The 23,990-nt window shown below is 45.6% G+C and overlaps 1 protein-coding gene across 4 annotated transcripts in view; it reads right to left on the reverse strand.

Moving 5' to 3' along the window:
- ADCY9 (adenylate cyclase 9) overlaps positions 1–22,866 on the reverse strand; it is a 101,483-nt gene extending 78,617 nt beyond the window's left edge. For 2 of the 4 annotated variants that reach the window (XM_043914186.1, XM_043914185.1), the window contains exons 1-2: positions 22,712–22,866; positions 20,695–22,428 (exon numbers count right to left, since the gene is read on the reverse strand). In XM_043914186.1, coding sequence (XP_043770121.1) covers positions 20,695–22,387 — 1,693 coding nt within the window. In that variant the 5' untranslated portion in view covers positions 22,388–22,428; positions 22,712–22,866. The other 2 variants (XM_043914183.1, XM_043914184.1) reach the window with 2 other exon arrangements.
- Between the last annotated feature and the right edge of the window lie 1,124 nt (positions 22,867–23,990).

A 23,990-nucleotide genomic window follows, 5' to 3' on the forward strand; every position in this document is an offset into this window, starting at 1 on the left:
AATAATTTACAGTCATTTAAAATGATGATATAGATGTATATAAAGATTAATGGTGGAAAGACGCTCACAATCTATTAGGTGAACAAGTAAATTATAAAACAACATGTTTACTGTGACACCATTTTGTTGCGTTGGTGGTATAGTGGTGAACATAGCTGCCTTCCATTTTGTTAAAAGATAATTATTGGTATGTATACCTGAACTGAAAAGGTCTAAAAGCTCTGTATTGAGAGGTTCACATCTCTTACAGGCCATCTCTGGGTGGTAAGCATTTTTTTAATCTTTTGTTTTCTCTTCTGCCTTTTCTGAAGGTAGACCACAAACATGTTTCATTTTTGTTATTAAAAATATGTAAGTATAAGATATCCACCCACCTGGTCATCTGTCTAAGCATAAGTCTTCAAATGTCACACAACTCCTTAAAGATGCAATACTGACAAGAGGGGAAGAAAAGATGAAACAATCTCACAGCTCAGGCAGAACACCATTACACAAATCATGGTCATTTGTTCCAAGGGATATTACATCCTCACAAATAAGAATATGTGAATTAAGGAGATGTGCAAGAAATCTAAACAAAACAGCAGCAGAAGTAGAAAACTCGTATTGGATGACATCAATCTTAACCAAGAAAAAAATCACTGCCTGTACCTCAGGATGTGAAGGAGTTACAGTCTTACAAAGAAGTCACTTCAGGTAATGGGTGTTATATAATTCTTTGTTTTTTATCTTTTCATTCCATTTTTCATATAAAATTAGTTTAAGAGAGGCAAAATTTTAAGACTTTCCAGAACCATGTCAGCATTCCATAGGTCTCTAACATTACTCTCGAAAAACATTCCATGTAGATACCAACAGACAGCACTCTTTCCACATCTTCTCTAAACTCCTTAGTTCACAATTTTTTCTATAACCTGTTCAACAAAACAGCAAATCTCACACAGAAATGCCTATGCTATAGGAAACGTACCAAGAAGTCTCCTTCATCTCTGTGTGTGCCTTCCCACACCACCCCCCCACCATTTTCTGGTTAAAGAAAACATTTGCAAGTTCATAAAAACAAGGAACTAAAATTAGATAGGCGAGAGCTGAACCTTGACTCACGGTAGGGAAAACATTATTTTTAAACTGTGAAATATTTATAGGCCTGTGCTCTATGGAAAAGGAAGACAGGCGTGCTAATGTATGTCGACGGAACAGCCCAGGGCCAGGACAGGAGGCTCAGGAAAGGAAAATACTTTCACTGTGTGTTTATATTCCAGGGGCCACTGGCACTTCACTTATTTTTTTTCTCATGGAATACAAATTAGAACCAATAATCGCAGAGTATTTTAGAACCCTGTTTCACTTAACATTAAAGAAAATGCTGTAAACAGCTCACAGCCCACTGTGAAACCATCTTCGCCTCCTCCTGTTGCCATCCTTGGGACCGAGAGTGCTCCCCAGCTCCGGAAGAACTAGCTTTGCTCTAGACACTTCATCATCCCTACAGGACAACCAATACTTTCCAGAGCTCCCGACAAAAGTTTAAGAAATATGTTTGTTACAAGAGTTTTTTTTTTTTTTTTTTTGAGAAAAAAAGAAAAAGACACAGAGGTGAAATCCAAGACACTTAGCAGGTGACTATAAAGGAATAAATCTCTTACACATTAAAACCACACTCATCGCGACAGTCACAACACCGCTCAAAACCTTCAAGAGTGCTTTACCTCTCATCACATCAAGTCTAAATATCTTCCTTCATTCATTTACACCCACAGGGTCAATGGCAGAGTCCCTATCCAGAGGGGGAGGAGGGTGGCTACGTCTGTGGGGGGCGAGCGGGTCAGAGCTGATGTCAGGGGCCAGGAGAGTGGGGGAGGAGGACGTCCTTCCAGTCTGCGGGCTGAGGAGAGGGGCGGACTGCACAGAGGACCTGCCCTTTGAGAAAAACTCAACCAGTGAGGGTACGGGCTCGAGGCAGATAAAACTGTTGTGCCAAGTCTAGGGGACTGGATCCATTTGGGGGAAATGAAGAGAAGACATGCAAAGTCTGAGTTGATTGCATGATCCAGTTTCACAAGTTTCTCCTAAGAACAAGCACCTAAATTTTCATCTTAAAAACACGGAGTTTTCACTGAAATCACAGCCTTAAGGCTGTGCATCCCTAGGGGCCATTTTCTTTCTTCAGGCCCCACCTCTGTTGTTCTCAACAACAGAAGCCTGATACTCTTTGGGGGTTCTCCCACTTGTTCTGGAAAGACACCCCGGGCCCCAGTTGATGAAGCAAGTTAAGTCCAGGCCAACAGGGTCTCACTTCCCTTCCAGTGATCATGGACATGGTCCTGCTCTGTCCAAAGGGGCCTGAGGGAGGTCTGCTTGGGGACACCAAGGAAAAGTTTCATTGCTAATAAAACAAGACATGCACGTGAGGGAAAGGCCCTCTTCTTTGATGGATGTCATGTGTCACCTGGAATGTCTGCAACCACCTTCTGCCATGAGGGAAGACGTCTCCCACACAGCAGGGACGGCAGAGAGCAAAGTCAGTCAGCACCTGGGCCCTTGAAAATATCATCAAACCTCTGACTCAGCCCTGGAACTTTCACACTTCTTGTTCCATGAGATTTTTTTAAAAATTCCTCTATTTCTAGCTACTTTTAGTTGAAGTTAAGTGAAGTGAAAGTCACTCAGTTGTGTCCAACTCTCTTGCGAACCTATGGACTATACATACAGTCCATGGGATTCTCCAGGCCAGAATACTGGAGTGGGTAGCTATTTCCTTCTCCAGGGGAATCTACCCAACCCAGGGATCAAACCCAGGTTTCCTGCATTGCAGGCAGATTCTTTACCAGCTAAGCCACAAGAGAAGCCTAGTTTTTAGTTAGGTCTTCATTAGTTCACATGCTATTAATTTGAAACCATCTTCATTTTACTGTAAGCTTTTCTACATATGTTTCCCTCCCTTATGAAGTAGGGAGCTTTCTACTTTGTGGTGAAGCTTTATTTTGCAGCATCTCTTCTTCTTTAAGGAAAGCACAAGGTAAGAGCTCTGGCAGCACCTTACACAGTTCAGGGAAGGCATTCCATCTGGTGGACGTAAGTGTTCCAGGTCCTGGTAAGAGGTACAGACTGTGATTCCCCCATGGCTATGTAAAGCGTCACATGCTGTAAGACCCTTCACTCTACACTACGCTCCTTAGCAACCTTGTCCCTAGGCCCCCACATATCTTGAGTTCATGGAGGAAATGCCCTGGGCAGTAGTTAAGAATATTCTAACCCCTAGAAAAATACACTATATTCCCCAACATAAACCAACACATTGGCACCAAGTTTATGGATCAGTCTCATGACCAGCATGAATCAGTCGTCTTAAACTTCTACAACTCAGAATACTGATGGAAACAAAGGTTCTGAATGACTGAAATGGTGAACCAGATCCCCCTGGAGCCCATGGATTTCCCCCCAGGACTGCTAGCTCTCCCAGGAGGCTACAGCAGCACCGCCCACCTCATCCCCCTCCGCTGTGCGGAGATGAGCTACAAAACCTCTCTACTCGTGGGCATCGTAATCCAGCTGCCCTATAGGGCATTCCAAGCCGTGCACAGGGCACCTTCTCAGGGGGAACAATAAACACGCCTTGAGGCGGTGACACCACTTCCCAGAGTCGGGGGCCGAGGTGGAGCATCTGCCCACCCCAGATTCTGGGCAGAGGGCCCCCACCCTCACCCTCGTCACTGCAGAGGTGACCCTTGCCCCCTCCTCTGCCCCGAAGGAGGAAGAGTCATTTTCTGACTAGACACTCACTTTCCTCTTCTTCTGCCCTGAACAGGACTGACGCTTGGTAACACCGACCAGTTCACATACTCTTTCTTGTTTTAACTACCTAAAAACAAATACAAACGAACTATGAACCAATGACCATGTTTGGGAGTTGGGCTCTTTCAGCGGCCAATGTTTTTTTGGAAAAACGTTCTATATTAAGGCCAAGCTGTGGGAACACTGTTGGCTGTGCACAGTAGTCCGCATCCCCGTGCTGGAAGGACAGCTAACAGGAGTGTCCAGACGGCACAGGAGGCCCCCGGCTTATCAACTCACGGAACCAGAGGGGAGCCTGATCCTACCACGCTGTATTTATACAATTTGGATTCATTCGAACAAGAAAGTTCCTAGAGCTGTTTAGGGCTTCTTTTTTCTTTTGGTCAATATTTAAATAGCACTTTTTTTTTAAAGCTTGCCCTAGATACCAACTGTTTATCTAAGACACAATTCCAAAGTTGCTGAATCCAGTGCCAGCCCAGAGGGGACAGTTCAAACCCATATGTTTATCAGAAAGAAAAGACCTCTAAACAAGTGTCATCTACGCTATCCTTTCCCTAATACCACAATACCACCCCAGCTCACAGGGAACAGAGTCATGATTTCAATCAGGACCCCTCATTCATCCCCACCTATTCCAGCTTGGCTCTCAACCTGGAGGATGTTTGCTGAGACATCTGATTGCCAGATGTGACTCAACACAGTCCTTCTTACAAGTTTCTCATTTTAAAAAGTTGCAGAGGTTTGTCCAAAAGCTAAACATAGAGTTCCTCTATGACCCAGCAATTCCACTCCTAGGCATATACCCAAAAGAACTGAAAACATGTGCTCAAAAATTAGAAGGTTCACAGCAGCACCATTCACTGGAGTCAAAAGGTGGAAATAGCCCAAATGTCCATCAGCAGATGAGTGGATAAACAAAATGTGGTCCATCCACACAGTGGAGTATTATTCAGCCGCAGAAAGGAATGAAGTTCTGATACATGCTACAACACGGATGAACCTGGAAATTATGATGATACGTCAAAGAAGCCAGACACAAAGGCCACAGATGGTCCATTCACATGAAGTATCCAGCACAGGCAAGTGCATGGAGATGAAAAGTAGACTGGATGCTTGTCAGGTTCTGGGGAGAGGGGGGCATGGGGGGCAACTGCTTAATGGATGTGAGGTTTTCATCTGGAGCCATGAACACGTGCTAGAGTGGAAGGCGATGGTTGTACAACACAGTAAATACACAAAATGCCACTGAACTGTCAACTTAATTTTATGTTCTGTGAATTTCATACCAGTTTTTTTTTTTTTAAGTGAACAGAATATCAGAAAACTGGGATTACAGCAAGGGGATGGGTGGCAGAACAGAGACCTTAGAAAGTTCTCATGTACAGGAAGTTGGCATCAGTTTATAAAAGCAACAGGGGCAGCACCACCAGGCTTGGGAGCCAGTCAGGTTTAGATAAATCCCAAGTCCCCACCCAAAGACTTTCCATGACAGTCTTACAACGATTATCATTAAGAAATGTCGACCCCCTCCTCCTAGGCTCTGGGCAAGCAGCTCGGGAGGCCCCGTGGAGAAGCATGAACTGAGCACTTGATCTGTGGAAAATACCTTTTTCTCTACCTGTAAAAGGGGACAAACGAGTTCAAGTGCTGCGCCAAGTCTTAACTCAGCCACAATATTAATGAACGTCTCTTTGGAGAGACGAATGCATCTTCTGCCCACCAGACACAAATTCACTACCTGCAGCGACTACGCCATCACGCTGCTCCACTCATTCGTGCGGCCCCACTGTGTCGGCCTCCTGTCCTCTGGTTTAGAGTCTCCCTGACTGCCACCCCTGCCCTGATCCGCTGTGTCCAGAGCTCACGGCAGGAGACACGCATCTGCAAAGGGCAGGCGGGCGCCAAAGACGAAAGGTAAGCTCCACCCAGGTATGAGGGCAGTCTCTAACCGACATTACCATTGACTGCATGGGTTTCATCGCTGATGAAACCGGTTGTGGGGAGGGGAGCAGGGTGAAAACCAACATCTGCTGAACGCCTACCACACACCAGGCACTCTTACATGCATGATGGCATTGGACTGATTGAAGCTAGAACCTCTCAGGTCAGACAACACACTTCCCTAAAGAGGAAACCAGTGCTCAGACGGCATATGTTAGCACGTTGACTACCTGGACAGTTAAAACGCTGACAACCCATCCTCCTACAGGTGGAGTCTACCTTAGTTTTTAACCTCAGAGAACACCTTACTGAACTAGAGGGCAGAGACACGGGAACATAACCTGAGGAGTGAGATGTGAGCATGGATCAGGTAACTGGGGTCACCTGGGCCTGCGCTGGGCACCTGGGCCCTGGCCAGGCCCTTCGGGAAGAACAGACCATTCTAAAACAAACCACCATAGACCAACCTATTTTAAAGGCCATAAGACTAAATCTGGGGTATGCAAACCCAGGCACACCTTCAGCTTAAACGAAAAAGGAAGAAACACGGTCCCTCCTTCCTTGGCAGTGGATTCAAGGACACCTGACACACACGACTTCTCTGCAAGGAGCTCTTCTTACCAAATGCTTCCTGGGGAAGTCTGCAAAGTACCTTCTCAAAGCTCTGGTAAATCTCAACAACAATCAACACTTCCCAAATTTAACATTCATGTTTTACCTTTACAATACAACCAGTTATAGAATTCACGGTTAGTGAATTCTAATTAGTTCATTATTAGCTACAGAATCTAATCTATAATTCCCATTTTCTATTTCTACACACTCAAAAGAAACCTACTTCAGTCTTGTGGAAAACATGCTCCATTTATTAAAGCACAGATTCGATTCAAATTTCCCTTTCTCCTCCCCTTTAAAAATATACTAAAAATAACTGTCACAACATCTTACTCATCCTGAACTCAGTACCTGGCAACTTATTCAGAATATAGCAGACAACCAAAAAAATCACACAAAGATGGAACTCAGTCTTTTTTAATCAAAGTATATCTGCAGGGTTAATGAGTTTGGTTATTTGGGGTTTTTTTAATGGAATAAAGTGAAAACCAGGAGCAAACCTGTCACAAGAAAGCATACTGATAGCTACATTAGCTGATAGCAAGAGAGCAAGCAGAAAAAGTATTTAAACACATAAGAACTGGGAAAACAGAACAATCTTAGTTTATCAAAAGTAAAAAGCAAAAATTCCTATTTTTATAGGCAAAATGCTATATCAATAAAAGCCAAACAACAAGCAACAAAAATAACTGAGTCAGCAAGAAAATTAAATTTTATTTGGTATATTTCATTTTTATGAAGATTAAAAAAAGTATTTCATACATTTCAGAAACATAAAACCAAACATTTAAACTGGTTAAAACAGGAAAACATCTGACTGACTACAGAGGAAAATCCTCAACTCTTCAAAACACCTGAGAAATTCCAAAAGCTTTACTATATTCGATATTTATATCTAACAAGATATCAAATGAGGCTGGTTTCAAAGTCAACCACCTGCTACTCCCAAAGCTGTCTATTCGGTAACTGGCTGGGAGAAAGGAAGAGCATCAGAGAATTTAATATTTAGTAAACCCAAATCAAGCTTAGAAAAGAGGAGAGCTGTTTAAAAAAAAACAACACTAAGCTGATTATGTGAAGCATTTACATTAAATTACAATTCAGCAATAAATATCATTTAATCATCTTTCAGGAAAATTTTAAACATTAGTGAAAATTAAACAGCTAAATTTTAGTCAAGTTATATTATTAAATAATAAAAGATACTTTTATCATTTCTATTTGTATTCAGTATGACTGTTGATTTCAAAAAAGGAATCTCTTTCCCATCAACTGATGAATGGATAAACAAAATGTGGTCTACCCATATGACCAAATAAGGGGATGAAGTAATGATACAGGTACAACACAGATGAACCTTGAACAATATGCTCAGTGAAAGAAGTCAGACACAAAACGCTGCATATTGCATAATTTTTTTGTGCATGAGATGTCCAGAATAGGCAAATCCACAGAGATAGAAAGTAGACTAGTGGTTGCCAGGGGCTGGGAGGTTTAGGGGAGAAATGGGGATTGAGTGCTAATTTGTGCAGAGGTTCATGTGGGAGTGATAAAAACGTTCCAGGGACTTCCCAGGCAGTCCAGTGGTTAAGAATCCACGCTTCCGGGGCTTCTCTGGTGGCTTGGTAGTAAAGAACAGCAGGAGACACAGATTTGATCCCTGATCAAGGAAGATCCTACAGGCCGTGGAGCAGCTAAGCCCATGTGCCACAATTATTGAGCCTGTAATCTAGAGTCCACGTGCTGCAACTACTGAAGCCCATGAGCCCTAGAGCCTGTACTCGACAACAGAGCAGCCACCACAATGAGAAGCCCGTGTACTGCAACTAGAGAAAAGCCCAAGCAGGAACAGTAACAGCCAAAAATAAAAATAAATAAATCAATCATGTTTTTAATAATACATGCTTCCATTGCAGGGAGCATGGGTTTAATTCCTGGTTGGTAAACTAAGAGTTCTCATGCTGCGAGGCACTGTCAAAAAATAAACTGAAAAAAAAAAAAAGGTTCTAAGATTGATTATGGTGATGGTTGCACATTTCTGTGAATATACTAAAAAAAAAATCACTGAATTGCATACTTTAAACAAGTAAATAGTATGGCACAGTATATGAATTATACATCCAAAAAAGCTGTAATTTAAAAAAAAAGAAAAGTTCAAAATCATCCACCCCAAGAACTTCGTTCATATTCCTCGTTCAGGAAAGCTCCACACACCAAAAGCAATGTTGTTGAAAGAAGTAGAAACCTTAGTGCAAACTGGAACGGCTCCAGGGCAGTATATGGAACTGGAAATTTAATAGCTACTAAATAAAGCAACATCATGACTGGAGTTATGAAAGCAAACATTTCCATTTGAACTTCAAATGGCAGAGGGACAGAGTCGTTATCTTAGGATCGTGGGCTCTAAGAGTGTTCATAAATCACCATTTCTTTCAGGAGCCAGAGAGAACACAGGGCTAATTAAGTTATTCCAGCTGAGAAAGTCACTATGAAATGTGTGTGAAAGACCAGAAAAGTCCTTTGAGATGTTTTGCTTGCATGGTAGTTCCACAGGGTTTTAACCTCCTGCAATGACTGACACTGAGTCAGGCGCTCTAGTCAGTAGAAAACATATGACTCCAGCAGGCTGTGAATAACAGCTTCTCTAAGGGAAGCTACAGTTTCACAAGTTGGGCCTTTGTTGAGGTGAAATTCTCTCTCAGGTCGGATGACACATGTACCCAGTGTCAACGCTAACTTTCAGGACAGAGTAGTAGAGTGTTTTTCCTTTTTACTTTGTTTCACCAACCATGCAGATCACAGAAAATGTCATATTACTTTCCGTGAGCTACTTTGCAAGGCTTTGCTATTTTGTAAAACAGGATAAGAAAACCATTCAAATCTTTTATAAATCCTTTATAATGAAATCCAAGGGTTTCCTTTTATCACTGTGACCTGTAATTTCTAATTAAGAGGCCTAAGGTAGACTCTTCCTGGGTGTATTAATTTGGGGCCTACTGAAGTCATACTAACTACAAAGTATATAGGACCTCGGCACCCTAAATATACAGTCAGCTGATCCAGGAACCCACTTTGGGAGCAAGTGAGTCTTTTATTAATGGAATAATCAGTAAGCACATTATTAACCCAGTATTTGCTCTGTCCTATTAGGGAGAAACTTGCCAACACAAATGAAATTCATTTTACTGGCAACTAACCTTCCAATCTCTCTCCCAAATAATGTTCAAACAGGAACCAAAGCACATTTTTTTTTACTATTATTTAATCACTTTACATTTTCTCCAAGACATTTCCAGAGAATGTCTCAAACTTTCAAAATCAAATTGGATTCCTCTAATGATACTCTGCTTTATACAACAATTGTGATCCAAAAAAAAACACCATGTGTAAATTACACTTCTATAACTCAATCTTTATTTACTTATATTTGAAGAAAGTAAAGAATCCTTTAGAACATTAAGAATTTCACCATGCCCTGCAATTTAGTGGTTAGGTAAATCTGAGTTTCCATATGCTAAATTTATCTAAATGAGGGTTCATAGTTTAAACAAGTGGACGAAGAAGAAACCAGTTCCTCATATGAAGAATGTGTACTGTGTTCCAATCACAGAAGCTCAGCTGTTCTTAAAGAATGGTAGGGAATTTAAAGCACATCTAGTTCAAACTTCACGCTTTACGAACAGGAGGAAACTGAGAACCAGAGAGATTATTTTCCCGGAAGTGCTTATCTAGTTAGTGGAGAAAGCATTTTAAGATGAAAAGCTAATCTACTAAACAAATTTATTTTTTCAAATAATAAGATAATTCTATAAACATACTTTTCCTTCAGAAACACTCCCCTCTCCTGGTTTTAGACAGCTCATTCACAAAACAAAAATTAATGACCATAAGAAGCATTTCTCATGGAGAAGATAACTCATTTATGAAGTTACAGAATGCAGTGTGACCCACACTTGCGATGTCAACACTTGATGACAGGATAAAACTAACTAAATTCACGGGCAATAGTCTCTTCCACCTAAAACGTCAAAGCCTTAATGGGATATTGTATGTTGATATCCATAAACAAGAAAATAAAATCACCTGCATGTGGGTTTTCTTCCTCTCTACAAACTACGTGGTAAAAAACCAAAGTTGATCTTCCCCACACAATTCAAACACAAATATAAATGATCCAAAAGCTGCTTTCAGTAACACACTTTTCCTTGGAAGGAAAAAAAAATGAATAGAATTTAATAGCATTACATAAAAATCCTGGAAATTATGCACAAAGATTATGCTGGAGCTTTGCCCAAAAAAGGATATACTGGCTTTCCATGTGCACAAATGATAATCGAATAAGAATTTTAAGGAGCTACAGTATTATTAAAGATAAATATACTTATTGAAATCTCTGTCTTAAAAAGCTTAAAAATTATTGCCAAAACTAAGCCATTCAACCCCACTTTTCCTGGGCCCTGAATAAACACTTGGGTTTTCAATCCTCTGCACTCCTGCTTGGCAGCCTTCCCCACGGACCCGGGAGCCCAGGACTGCCCCCACTCCCCACCTGCGGGCCATCCACACTCCCAGGCACTCTCCCATCTCGTTCTCTAGGGCCTTTAGAGACCCTGCTCACAGCCTCAACTTAATTAACCACACAGCTATTCCTGGAAAGCCAGTTGCTGCCTTCTCTCTACCTTCCATGCAGATGTCTGGGGCGTAGTTTTGCACACATGTCTGATGCTGGGAAAGATTGAGGGCAGGAGGAGAAGGGGGTGACAGAGGATGAGACAGTTGGATGGCATCACCGACTCGATGGACATGAGTTTGAGCAAACTCAAACTGTGAAGGACAGGGAAGCCTGGCATGCTACAGTCCATGGGGTCTCAAAGAGTTGTCGGATGCAACTTAGTGACTGAACACCACCACCCATGTTCATTCATTCGTTTGTTCATGTCACAAATATTGAGCCTTTGCTGTATACCAGTTATGTTTCCAGCACCAGGAATACAGCAGTAAATAAAATATGCAAAAATTCCTGCTCTTGAGGCACATCCAAGCACGGTGGATACGGATCAGAAGTCAGATGCACATTACTGTAAAGCGCGGGAAGGGGAGTGGTGGGGCATCGTTCCAAAAGCTGCCACTCAGAACAAGCGGCCCAGGAAGGGAATTCCTGGAGCGGGGCCTCCCAGAACTTTCCACAGCTATCCTGGAAGATGGGGCTTAAGGGGCAGGGGGCGTGCGCTTCAGTCTGCAAACAGGTGACTTACATTTTGGTCTAGGATTCCTTTCATTTTCTTGTTCTTTATCCTTATTTACCAACATTCGAGGGCACCTGTCCTTCAACAAGCATTAGTGGGAAGATACGGGAGACAGAAAGCTGCGTTGCTCTGTAATTGTCAACTGTGAGAATGTAAATTAAAGCCTCTGAGGAGCTTGAAGAAGCACAAACCATTTGTTCAGAAGTGCTCTTTCTCCATATAAACACGCATATACTATTAATTTTCTTTTCAAAAAAGAAGAGGGTAAAGCTTAGCTCAGTCTCGCTCAACAAAAATACCAAACAGAAATAACAAGATTTTCATGCCTATAATTTCTCTACTCCATAAAACGTTATGAGGTAAGTACAAGAGCCCTCAGACACTGCCAGTTTATATGAAAAGAACTCAGGGGCTAACTCAAAAGGGTTTTCCCAAGGGGCCAAGAAGGGACAATTTGAGCATAAAAAAAAAACACCACCATATCTGTAATGGAGTGAAATACACCAAAGAAGCTAAAATCCAAGAGTTTACATTAATTCTTGAAAAAAAAAGCCACCAGTCCTCTTCAGAGGATGTTAAGAAACCAAGTCAGCCTGAAAACTGGTGGACAACGGGAAGGAATCAAGCAAATGAAACATAAACGTCATGGGATACACAGATACATAAACTTCTTGGGATACACAGATCCCAAGATCCTAGGATTTCACAATGGTTGAGATAATAACATGCCTGAAAACATTGTATGAACAGGAGAGAGCTGAATGAAGAAAAGTATAGCTGTTTTTCTGTTGCTGCTGCTGCTAAGAAAACGTTCCCCACTTTCAGTAATGCTAGTTAGTGAATCTAATCTCTACTGAGTACTATGTGCCAAGTACATTTCTAAGTACTTAATATTATTCTCTCCTTTAATCCTTACAACAATTCTGTGAAGCAGGTACCAATGTTTTCTAACACAGTCATTTGGGAATAAATACTAGCTCCACCATTTGGTAACTTCTCTAGCTGGATGACCATCACAGGTTACTTAACCTTTAACCTCTCAGTACTTCAGTTCCCACACCTATAAGGAGGAGATGGTAAGTTTCCCTACCTCCAGGCCTTTTTGTAATAAGATCAGCAAGTTTAGACAGTATTTGTTTAGGTGATTATTTGATTCGTATCTATTTTGCCTTCTAGGTTGTAGGCTTTTAAGAGGGCATCGTGCTCTATCTCCAGAACCTAGTAGAGCCATTGCAAATAGTTTCAGAAAAAAAAAGTCACTCGATGTTTATTGAATAAATAAATGAGTTTACAGCAGAACACAGCAGAGCTGAATAACTAACTGGTACAAATCTCATCCAATATCTCCAGAGTCCCAGAGGTGAAGATTTTCCCATAATTTCTCAACTATCAAGGGTCACGTCGCCTTAAGTACCTCTAAGCTCTGGGGACAAGACCAGCCCAAGAACAATACTGCCTGAACTCCCTCGAGCTTTCAGTAATGAAGCTGCCAAACTTGGCAGCTACAGTTTAACTAGGCCAAGTTATCCATGTTTTTGTATTTTGGACACTTGCCCTTTTTCATTCAAGAAACTGTCACAGTCACAGTCCCTGGTGTGTTCTCGGTTTCAATACCCAATTACACAAGAGGTGTACCAGATAGAGGGCAAGAAAAAACACACCACTGAGTGCAACATGGAACGTGATTCCTCAGGCAGAAGAGTTGGTTATTGTTTACTGAACGCCTTTTGCAGTCACGTCGCTATGCTAATAAGTGCTTTATTTGAATGATCAACTTGTTCATAGTCTCCCAACAGGCCTCTGACAGAGGCACTGTCGTTCTGCCTTCCCTGGGTTCCACTGTTCAGAACTGAGAACTGATTCCAAATGTATGGGAAACCAAAACCCACGCACCGACCGCTACACTATTCCGCCAAAGAGGGAGCTCAGCAAAAATAAATCAAAAAACAAAGCTGACGTTCTTTATCCTGACCTCTAAACACCAGCAGTAGGGACTTGGCAGAGTCACAAAGGATTTTTTTTTTTTTTTGAGAAAAAGGAAATGCATGAACTGAAGTCACTTGCTACTTCCACAATAAATGTCACACGTCCATCCTAATTCCAACATGAACTCTACCATCTACACGAGAATGTGTCCGGGGAGTAGGTACAAACTTTTGTTCTTTCTTTCTTACCACTCAGGGAAGCAGTTCTCAGGGCGGTGTGCAGACCCCCAGGGGTCCCTAAGACTTCTGCAGGGCATCTGTGAGGCCGAAACTATTTTCATACTAAGACATGACTTGCCTTTCTCCGTGTTGACATTGGGCTTCCCAAATGGTGCTAGTGGTAAGGAACACCCCAATACAGGAAACACAAGAGACACCTTTGACCCCTGGGTGGGGAAGATCTCTGGCTGGAGAAGGGCATGGTAACCCACTCCAGCATTCTTGCCTGGAGAATTCCATGGACAGAGGAGCCTGACAGGCTTCAGTCCATAGGGTCGCAGAGAGTCAGACACGATTGAGTGACTCAGCACACACGCACATGTTGATATTGGCCTTTATGATACAAAAGCAAACGTGATGATACTAAGCCAACATTCTTCATCCTGACCCCTAAAGAAACTGCTGGTGCCTGACCATGAATCTGGGCAGTAGCACCAAACTCTTCTGGTCATTAACCAGCTCTGTTGCATCACATGCTTGCAGAAGGAAAAAACAGTCATTTGCACTTAAGAATGTCCCCTGATAAAGCAGTAAAATCGAATAATTGTGTTAAATGTTGAGTATGTTCTGAGGGATGAGGTTGGAATGCGCCTACAACTCTGCCCTAAGAACTAAAGTGACCGGTTGTCTCCAAAAGCGTCTATGCTCCTGTTTGGGCTGCTTTTTTGATAGAACATCGCTTATACTTGATGCACAGACAGACTCTGGTCATTCACTTGAGTACCTGGCAGACTGTTCCTAAGAAATGAACGAAATTAGTCTGTCCCTTCAATGAAAACAACTGAGCGTATTTGTTGCCAAGGATGAAACTCAAACTTTCAAGGGAAAACCAGAATTTTGGAACACTTTTACCCACCACTGTGAAGCTGACATCGTCCTAATATTTAAAGACTTTATGTCGACATCTGGAAGATCTGCGTAACTCAAGAAACCGTAATTTTCTAAATGACCAATGCATGATGTTACAAAGTCACACTTGGGTAAAAAGTTCGTTCAAAAATCCAACAGGGTTTTTTGACAGCAGACAAAAAGCTGATTAGATATTGTAACTAACCCTCAATAAACTACCACTCCTTGGGTGTTCATGCAGTACCAAAGAAAAATATCCACAACTATCTAAATGGCTATTAAAATGCTCCTCCACTTTCCAACTTATCTCTCTGTAGAGTCAGATTTTCCACACATTCTTCAACATACTGCAACAGACAATGCCAAAGCAGTTAAGAAAATCCAGCTGACAGGCTTAAAAATGGCTCATATGGTAAATTTTTGTTACGTTGTACGTAATGACCATATTCTCACAATATCAAAATCTAAACAGAAATACCAATACTAAAATCACCAATCAGCAGAGAGATGAAAATTTAGGCCCATGTGCATACACCATAGAAAATTCACTGTGTTCTTTTCAAGATTATTATTCCACAGCAAAGTCCACAGGAGACACTGACCGGTATAGGTAAAAACACAATCATTTGAAGGCTGGTTAGTAGGTGAGAACCCTGAAATTTCTTTACCTATTCTATTTGCTTCTTTTCAATTTTTTCCTTTCTTAGTTACCCTGCCTGAAAAGATGACTCTCCTCCCTTCATTCCACCTGCAATTCAGCAAACCATATCCTTAACTTTCTTTGCCAGAGGCTAATTTACTCAAAAGCTGGTCCTCAGGATCAACAGCTGTGTGCTCCTTCTGGAAGCCATATAATTTGGTCTGAAGGAGTCTGAATAAACTGTCATCAGGGGCTGCTTGAGCACCAACTCCACAGCTGTTTGCCGTCTCCGATCCCAGATGTCAAGCCAGATTTTCTGCTTCATCTTATCTCTGCCTCCTTGCTACTCCAGAGGCTGTTGGCTACGTGCATGAGAGTCTGCTCAAGGATGCAGGTGAGCATGGAGTTTTTATTCAACAGGACTTAAGAGGGGACGCCAAGAGGTCAGCCATGGGCAAGCTCTACAGTAGCAATATGTTGTTCAGTCATTAAGTTGTGTCCAACTCTCTGTGACCCCATGGACTACACCAGACTTCCCTGCCCTTAACTATCTCCTGGAGTTTGCTCAATCTCAGGTCCATTGAGTCAGTGAGGCCATCCAGCTATTCCATCCTCTGTCGCCCCCTCCTCCTTCTGCCCTCAATCTTTCCCTGCATCACGGTCTTTTTCAATGAGTAGCAAGGGGTATGGGCTAGGCTGGGGACAAGCTATCAAGTGAAGCCAGGGGTGCAAGCAAACTGCACCCCGAACTAGTACATAGCCAGGGATCCTAGCTGTAGCTGGCAGGGAACCAGGAGCCCAGACTCCCAGTTTGGGACAGCTGCTGGCAGAGGCTGAAGTGCTGAGTGTCTCTGCCCACTGTCAGATTGAGGAGAGACCCCAGACAGGGTCTAGATAGGAACTGTCCCAAGTGACAGCAGCACACGGTGAAGGAGTCAGTCACTGAAATGGCCACTGGGTGAGCATCTCTCCCAGGCACATCCACAGATCTTTCCCCAAGCTGCTCCACAAGTCCAAAGCTTGGTTTGCAGGGAAAGTCTTATTTTTTTTAGCTTATAACAACGCAATATTGTTGGTATTCCCTCTACAAATACACAACTGTTGGTGTAGATTTAGGGTGACCGAGCGCCTTTATCTTCCTAAATCAATAGTTAAGGAGGGAAAATAAGATGTCTGTAGGTATTTTCTGAGTTTCACTTCCTTTGTGACTCTCTGCCTATGAGAGGAAAACCTGTAACAACTGACAGTACTCATCTTTTTTGCTTGTGGCCCAAGACAGAACACAACAGCCAGCATCCTCTTGGGCCCAGTGGTATGTCCCAAATGGAGTTGAAGGACCCTTCTTCCCATCACTCAAATCAGACTATTTCTTCCTAATCTTTAATAATAATTGCCCCTCACTTTCTGGATCATTTTCAAATCCTAGTCTCCTGCTGAAAATTCTTTCTACCTTCTCTCTCAGTGACTGGCCACCCTCTCTAAAATTTCACATACACACACACACACACACACACACACACACTCCATAGTCTCCTTCCTGCTTTATGGCTTCTCCTGAGAACTGAACACAAAACAAACTTTTACTTTTACAAAGAAGAAATTTTTGTGTTTTGTTCACTGCTGTATCCACAGCAGTGGATACAGTGAGCACCGAGAAATGTGCCCCAAACAAAATGCTGAATGAATGAATGGACAAGCCAGGGCTTCCTGGCCTATTTCAAGTTCTACAACTTGATCCTGCACTTTCCACTTACACCACAGATTTTTCAAAGCCCTCTCACCCATTCCTGATGCCAAAAGATCCCCACATCAATTCCAGAAACCTGAAAAGACTCTCAAACAATCCAGCCCCACACCTGCCCCCTTCTTCTGTTTAATATGGCTGTGGGTCCAACCCAGGTGACCTGACTGCTGCTCACACCGGCCGCCTCACCTCCATTGCCGTTCTCGTTCCCTTGGTCCAGGCCACCAAGGGTTTACTGCAACGGCTCGCTAATCTCCAACCCACACTCCCTAGGACGGAAGGAGTAAACTTTCTAAAACTGCAAGTCAGAGCACCTAAGCTTCCTGCCTAAAGCCCATCATGGCCCCTCATTACCTACAGGACTGAACCCAAACTCCTTCCCAGGTAATCACAGCTGCCCTTGTCCTGATGAACTACTTAAACTTCCCAGTCTGCCAAGAAATGTAACCCCAAGCCTTTGCCCAGGCTTCCCTGATAGCTCAGGTGGTAAAAGAATCTGCCTGCACTATGGTAGACCTGGGTTTGATCCCTGGGTTGGGAAGATCCCCTGGACAAGGGCACTCCAGTATTCTTGCCTGGAGAATCCCTAAGGACAGAGGAGCCTGGCGGGCTGCAGTCCATGGGGTCGCAGAGTCGGACACGACTGAGCGACTAAGCACAGCACAGCAAGCCTTTGCCCACGCTTCCCCCACTGCACTGAATGTCCTTTTATCCCCTAGAGAGCCGCTGCTTGACCTCAAGACCCACCCTGGGTGCGTGCACATCTCTATAGCATTCCCAACTCTGTGGACTCGAAGAACGTTTACAATCTGCAAGCTCACCCAGGGCAGGAACCATCACGACTCCACCTGTGTGCCCACAGGGCCAGGTGCTGTGAGAGAACAATAAAGATGTTCGAGGGGTGAGTGACAGTGCAGAAATAACGTCAGTCCACTTTCCACAAAGCCCATTCAGACAAACTACAGAGCAGCAGCTTCCTCCCACACTGCCAGGCTAGTGCTGGAACCCCCAGTTCACTCCACGGATCTTCATTTCTACAGAGTCCTCGACTGGGTATTTTTAGCCCCAATATCAGAAAAGGGGACGAGAGGAAAGGCTAGCATTCAGCATTGCATAGAGAAAAATACCTGCCACAAACCCAAAGATGGGCTAAAAGGAATCTTATGTATATAACCTTAACTCCTTTTGTGGAAAGGGTCTTCTACAAACTATGCTAACATCTCAGCTGAGTAGATTTGTACAGCATCAGGAGAAGTGAACTGTGCAGTTTAAAAAAAAAAAAGAGGTCAGGAAGTTGTGTAGACATCCTCTATTACTGGGGTCCTGTCCAGAGGGTTTCAAAATGAGCTGAATAAAGCAAAAATCATGGTCTCAGGGAAACTGTTAAATAAGAGAATATTATATTTTAAAAAATCACCAGTTTGGCTAAGGCTTCTATCTTTCCCCATCCTCCATCCAGTGCTAAAATCTTCCCTTATAAATACACAGTGTACACAAATTTAAAGACGAAATTAATTTACCAAATTAACACTATGTGGGTTTTTAAAAATTTACTCTAGCTTTTTTTTTTGGGGGGGGGGGGGTGTCAGTGTCTTCAAGAACTTTGATCTGTAAGTTAAAAATAAAATTACACATAAATAAACCAAAATGGGTACTGCCAAAGAGTCAAAGACCTGGCAATTTCCAGACATACTGATTACATCTGTCTTCATTTTTGAAATTCAAGTAATACACTGCTCAGAGCACCACTTACAAAATTGCTATCATTGTCACACTTAATCTAACATAGCACAGTGCTGCTCCATTCTCTGGAATCTGTCCCACAATCCCTGAGGATGGAGCCGGGGACACTCAGATCCTACAAGTATCAAAATGTCGAGCAAGGGTTGCATCCGTACCCCACTCCACAGCCATCTCCAGACTCCAGAGCAGGGGCCACCACCCTACAGATGAAGACACTTGTCACAGTAAAATCTCAAGCCAACTGTAAACTGCAGTTTCTGACCTCATCAATGTAGCACTGCAAGCTCTCTGCTAGCATTAAGTCCAACGCTGTGTCTGACTCTGTGCAACCCTATGCCCACCAGGCTCCTCTATCAAGAATACTGGAGTGGGTTACCATGCCCTCCTCCAGGGGATCTTCCCCACCCAGGGATTGAACCTGTGTCTCTTGTGTCTCCTGCATTGGCAAGGGGGTTCTTTACCACTAGCGCCACCTGGGAAGCCCCCTTCCCTGATCTACAGCACTGCTAATAATGCTGTGCAAAACTAACACAAAGGAGAGGCAGAGAGAAATTTGAGGAGGACAGAAGGAGAGAAAGTATTTAGCAGAAAGCAGACACAAAGCTCTCTAGGCAGAGAGAATTATCAGGTGAAAATATTCTTCTATTCTACCCACAAATTCCTCAACTATTAGCAAAATCAACAGAACAAAGAAAGATCAGGATAAGGATAAAGTACCTTCACCAGATAACAAATAAGTAAATGATAGGGAGAACAAAGGAAATATCAACTGAGCACACAGGCGGTGTGACGATCCATCCAGGCCCTCAAACTCAACCACTTACGAGTGCAGATTTACACTATTACTTCTCCTGTCTCTGATTTAAGATGTTACTTCTCTTGAGTACTCCCTTTCCAGGGGCTTTTCATCATGTAATTATACAACGTGGGGTACCACAAAACACAATAGAGTTTTACAAATGTTGGCTTTTAAAGATCAATGTTATTGTCTCTACACAGTTCCAAAACAGATGTTCCCCTTCACCTGAAGACCTTAATAAAATAGAAGGATTCTTTTTAAAAAGGAGGGGAGAGGATGTTATTTAGAATCCTTACTTTTGATCCCAGTTACTTATAAGTCATCACTTCCCAGACCTCAAAGATTTTTGCCTTAAGTGAAAAAAAGAAAATTAAAAGAAGCAGCTTGGTGAAAAAACAAGAATAGCAGTAACGAACTTAAGACAGGGACAAATCTGAGGAGCTGGGGGAGGAGGTCTAAAGACTGCTCTGGGTATATGTCCCACTTTCAAATCACCTGGTGGTTTAAGAAGTTCAACATTCTAAAATGCTGCTGTCCAAAAGGTAAGACAAATACCATGATTAGAAACCATAATGAATATATGAAAATTGAAAGCTGAAAATGCAAACATTTAAAAAAGAGACCTAGGCAAAAGGCAGTGTGCACTTGGGGGTACATAATTTCATCTAATTCTCAAGAGTCCTGCAGGGCTTAGCCGACTTCTTTATTCCAGCAAAGTGAGGCCTAGAGAGGAGAAAGGCATAGAAAAATGTTTTGATGGGGCTTAAGGGCAACCTAATGGATCACAAAGGCAATTTCTTACAGTGCTTCAAAGTTTTGACTACTGAAGGGCTCGGATCCCCTCACACTCATTGGACCTGCCCCAGCATCTCAGAGACATTAACAGTCGGCTGGCGGGCAACACATTTTCAAAGCTCTCCTTCCTTCTAAAGGTGTCATCTAGGTCAGCATTGTCACAGTGAACAGACCTGTGATATCTGACTCACTAGGGGAAAAGTCCCACTGGCCCTGGGAGACAACTGATCTGCCTCTAGATACTGGAAAAGAGATTGTTTTGTTTTTCCAACACAAACGGGATAGGGGAGGGAGATGATGAGGCAAAGAAATGCACATACCTTTCAACTGGTCAGCAACAACACTCTGGCCAAGGCGTTCGGTAACTTTCCCATCCTCCATTTCGTACCGGTCATCTAGGTATTTTGCGGTGGCCTCGGAAATGTGAACCTTGCCAGCCACTCCCAGCTGCTCCATGAGATTGGCCAAGTTCACATCATTGGACCACACGTCAAATTTAAACCTCCTCATGCCCAAGATGCCACACAGGACAGTCCCCGTGTGAACCCCAACACGCATGTTCACCATCTCTTTCTTCTCTTGGCAGAACTGCTCGATGGCTCTTATCATGCCCAACCCCATCTCGATGCAGCAGTAGGCATGGTCGGCCCTTGGCTCAGGACACCCAGCCACACAATAGTAGCAGTCTCCCAGGGTGCTGATTTTCTCACATTTGGTCTCCTCACACAACCGGTCGAAGCGGCCAAACAGATCGTTGAGGAGACCCACCAGGGCGTGGGCAGACTTATTGGCACTCATCTTGGTGAAGCCCACGATATCTGCAAATAAAATACTGACTTCTTCGATCTGCTGCATCTTAAACGGGCGGAAGGCGATAGGGGCTTTCTGGATGGAAGACTTCTTCTTCCTGTTCTTGGGGCTTGAGGTGGCATGCCTTTTGACAGAATTCTCGCTATCCTCATCCCCCTGTTTCATCAAGTCATCAGCTATGATTCTTGGCATCACAGAATGAATCATCCTCTCTTTCAGGGCTTTTTCCACTTCCAGATCCTTTCCGTGCATAATAGACTGGCCCACCTTGAGAAAGGTGCTCCTGGATCTCACCTGGGACATGATGAACAGGTGGATCCCGATGGCATGAATGCAGAGGTGGAGCAGGGCCCGGCTCAGCAGCTCCCAGTGCAGGGCCTCTGCTCCAGGTGAGGGAAAGCAGGCTTCGTCTTGGAAGTGATAGCCAAAGGTCTCAAAAAGAACAGAATAGGCCACTCCCAAAATCAAGCTCAAGTACAAAGGTAAGTGCATGACGGTGTAGAGCAAAAAGAGCACTTCGATGCACATGGAAAAGCTCCCCACTTGAGATAAGCAAGTGTCTGTGGGCCTGACGGCCCGAGAATGATTGAAGCTGTCAAGTCGTCCTGAGAAGGGCGTCAAAACCTGAAACTGGGCAGCCAGGGTCAGGGCGAACACCAGGAGGGTGAGAACCAGCGAAGTCCACACGTAATGGCGGGCGTACATCTTGGTGAAGGTAAACAGAAAAAAGCCCACACACACTACGAGGAAGCACAGAGCAGGGACTACCATGACAATCAGTTTCGATTTCATGTGGACCCCAAAATAGATGCTCCAGAGAAGGCAGGCGAAGCCGATGTAGAAGAGCGCATAGCGGAAGCGGCGCTGGGTCTGCGGGAAGCAACGCTCCATGCAAGCCTCCTCCAGGTTCACGGAGTCGAACTTGGGGTCCCACCACCGGCTGGAAGCCCGTTCGAACAGCTGGGGCAGCTTCTTCCTCCTGCGCAGGCGGCCTCCGGCGCCCATTCTCCGGGGGACCCCTCCGGAGTCCCCAGAGCTGCTGCAGCTGGAAGAGATGCTGTACTTGCAGTGCTTCGGGTGGCTGTTGGAGGACGGCTGCTTGGGGTTGATCCTGACCCGCACGCTGTTGCTGTCTCCGCTGGAGTCACAGCTCACCTCGGTGCTGTGGTGCTGCAGCAGCTGCTGGTGGGGCGGGGAAGCCATGTTGCCGAGCTCGGAACCCTGCCGGCCGGGGTCACCGGGACCTGTCGGCGAGACAGCCAGAGTCAGCCCGGGGTCTATTCCTGCAGGAACGCGCACCTGAAGGCCACCAGCCCTACCGGCTTCCTCAGCGGGGGCCCCGGCGGTCTACTGGGAAAGCCACCGTCTGCTCACGACGACTGGGGAATGTCTGAGCACCGCTCCACCGTCCACCCTCGAGGCCGACCGCAGCCGCCGGGCCGGACCGGGAGCGCCCGGGGATCCGCGGGCGGCCGCCCCCGCGCCCGTCCACCGCCGCCCGAGCTCGTTTCCTCCGCGCGCACTCGCCTGCTCCGCTGCCCGCTCCTGAGGGAAGTCCAGCCGAGCCTTCTCACGCCGCGGGCCGCTCTCGCAAACACAGCTCTCCCGGCTGCGGCCGCCGGCCACTCATGCTGCGCACGGAGCGGCGCCTCAGACGCGTCAAGGCCGGCGGCCGGACCCCCGCCCCCGCCCCGCGCGCGGCGGCCCCGCGGGCGGCGGGCGGGCGGGCGGCGAGGCCCGGTGCCCCGAGCGAGTTTGCGGAGCCCGCGGCGCTGCGGCCGCCCCCGTCGGCGCGGCCCGTCTAGCGGGGCCTGACCCGGCCGCGCCGCCCCTCCCGGCCTCCGGGGCCGACGAGGCGGGCGGGGATGCCCCGCGCCCCGGAGCCGCCGGGCGCCGAGCGCAGGGCGCGGCGGGCGCGGGCCCCTCAGCCGGCGGCCCGTGCGCGGCGCTGCCGCAGAGCCCGCTCCCGCGACGCCGACCCGGGACGCCCGCCCGCCGCCTGGGGCCGCCTCCTGAGCTAGAGATGCCGCCCCGGCCGCGGCCGCCGACGAGCCCCGCGCTGCCGCTGCCTCATGTCGGAAGAGCCGCCGCCGCCGCCGCCGTCGCCACCATCTCCGGCCCCCTCCCCCTCCCGCTGTCACTGACAGACTCGCGCCCGCGCCGCCCCTCGCCCCGCCGCAGCGCGCACGCGCGGCCCGCGCACGCCGCCGCCAGGTCCGGGGCACGCGCACGGTGCGCGCGCCGGGACGGCAGGGCTGCGGGACAGGGGCGGGCCGTGTGCTGAGGCCCCGCCCTTCGCCCTGCGCCTGGGGCCGCGCCGCGCCCTGGCCGCGGGCTGCGCGCGATGCGGGGGCGGCGGACGCGGCTGAGAGACCGCCGTCCCTCTCAGGTCGGCCTAGCAGACCCGCTCGCAGAAACCTGAGGGCATCTGCTAGTTAAGGAGCTCCTGAGGTGCGACGTTTGGGACTTGAAAATGTTTACCCTCCCGCTCAGCACACCTTGTTTATAAATGGAAGTTTGCAACTATTTGCCTGTGCCTAAAGGGAGGCTTCCCTTTCTTCATAAGCAATGAGCAAGTGTCATCCGGGACTCGAGCCCCAGCCTCTGCGGGCCCGGCCGGACAGACCCCCAGGAGGCCATGGTTGACCCTGGAAAGCTGGTGCCACTGAGACCCAGCTTCTGCAGCCCTAGGGAAGGTTTCCCTTCCCGTCCTTGGGTCGTCTCCCCCTCCTCCTGGACAACTGTTTTTCCGTTTCCACAGAGGAAGTTTTCAAAGCAACAGTGACCTGGTGAGCACTGTCTGCAA

The sequence above is a fragment of the Cervus elaphus genome, chromosome 10 (assembly GCF_910594005.1).
Source record: "Cervus elaphus chromosome 10, mCerEla1.1, whole genome shotgun sequence".
NCBI classification, from domain to species: Eukaryota; Metazoa; Chordata; class Mammalia; order Artiodactyla; family Cervidae; genus Cervus; species Cervus elaphus.